General features: G+C 64.2%; 1 protein-coding gene across 1 annotated transcript in view; it reads right to left on the minus strand.

Moving 5' to 3' along the window:
- PSMC4 (proteasome 26S subunit, ATPase 4) overlaps positions 1-1,000 on the minus strand; it is a gene marked incomplete at its 5' end in the record, with an annotated part of 19,311 nt that overhangs the window by 13,843 nt on the left and 4,468 nt on the right. Inside the window, 2 exons of the mRNA XM_017839824.1 lie at positions 40-72; positions 132-241. Of these exons, the coding sequence (XP_017695313.1) occupies positions 40-72; positions 132-241 (143 nt within the window). The remainder of the gene's footprint in view (positions 1-39; positions 73-131; positions 242-1,000) is intronic.

The following is a 1,000-nucleotide window of genomic DNA, read 5'->3' on the forward strand; positions in this document are numbered from 1 at the left end:
CAGTCAGGGGTCAGTTGGGGGTCACCTGGGGGGTCTCACCTGTTTGTAGAGCTCGAAGTGGGTGAGGGGCAGCTGGGGGGTCACTGGGGGGTCAGTCAGGGGTCAGTTGGGGGTCACCTGGGGGGTCTCACCTGCTTGTAGAGCTCGAAGTGGGTGAGGGGCAGCTCGACGGCCTCGCGCACCTCCTGCTTCTGGATGTCCATCCCCCCGATGTCGGCGTACATCACGTCCGGCTTCTGGTCTGGGGAGGTCACAGGGGTCACAGGGGTCACAAGGGTCACCTGGGACCACCTGAGACCACCTGGGGTCACCTGGGACCACCACAGGTCACCTGGGGTCACCTGAGACCACCTGGAGTGACCACGGGTCATCTGAGACCACCTGGGGTCACCTGGAACTACCACGGGTCACTTGGGGTCACCTGGGGTCACCTGGGTCACCTGGAGGGACCTGGGGTCACCTGAGACCACCTGGGGTCACCTGGGACCACCACAGGTCACCTGGGGTCACCTGAGACCACCTGGGGTCACCACAGGTCAACTGAGACCACCTGGGACCACCTGTGGTCACCTGTGGTCACCTGGGACCACCTGGAGTGACCACGGGTCACCTGAGACCACCTGGGTCACCATGGGTCACCTGGAGGGACCACAGGTCACCTGAGACCACCTGGGGTAACCTGAGACCACCTGGGGTAACCTGAGACCACCTGGGGGTCACCTGGGACCACCACAGGTCACCTGGGGTCACCTGAGACTACGTGAGACCACCTGTGGTCACCTGCGGTCATCTGGGGTCACCTGGGACCACCTGGAGTGACCACGGGTCACCTGAGACCACCTGGGGTCACCTGAGACCACCTGGGACCACCACAGGTCACCTGAGGCCACCTGGGACCACCACAGGTCACCTGGGGTCACCTGAGACCACCTGGGGTCACCATGGGTCACCTGAGACCACCTGGGACCACCTGTGGTCACCTGTGGTCATCTGGGGTCAC

This window comes from Lepidothrix coronata, unplaced genomic scaffold (assembly GCF_001604755.1).
Source record: "Lepidothrix coronata isolate B3197 unplaced genomic scaffold, Lepidothrix_coronata-1.0 Scaffold497, whole genome shotgun sequence".
NCBI lineage: Eukaryota > Metazoa > Chordata > Aves > Passeriformes > Pipridae > Lepidothrix > Lepidothrix coronata.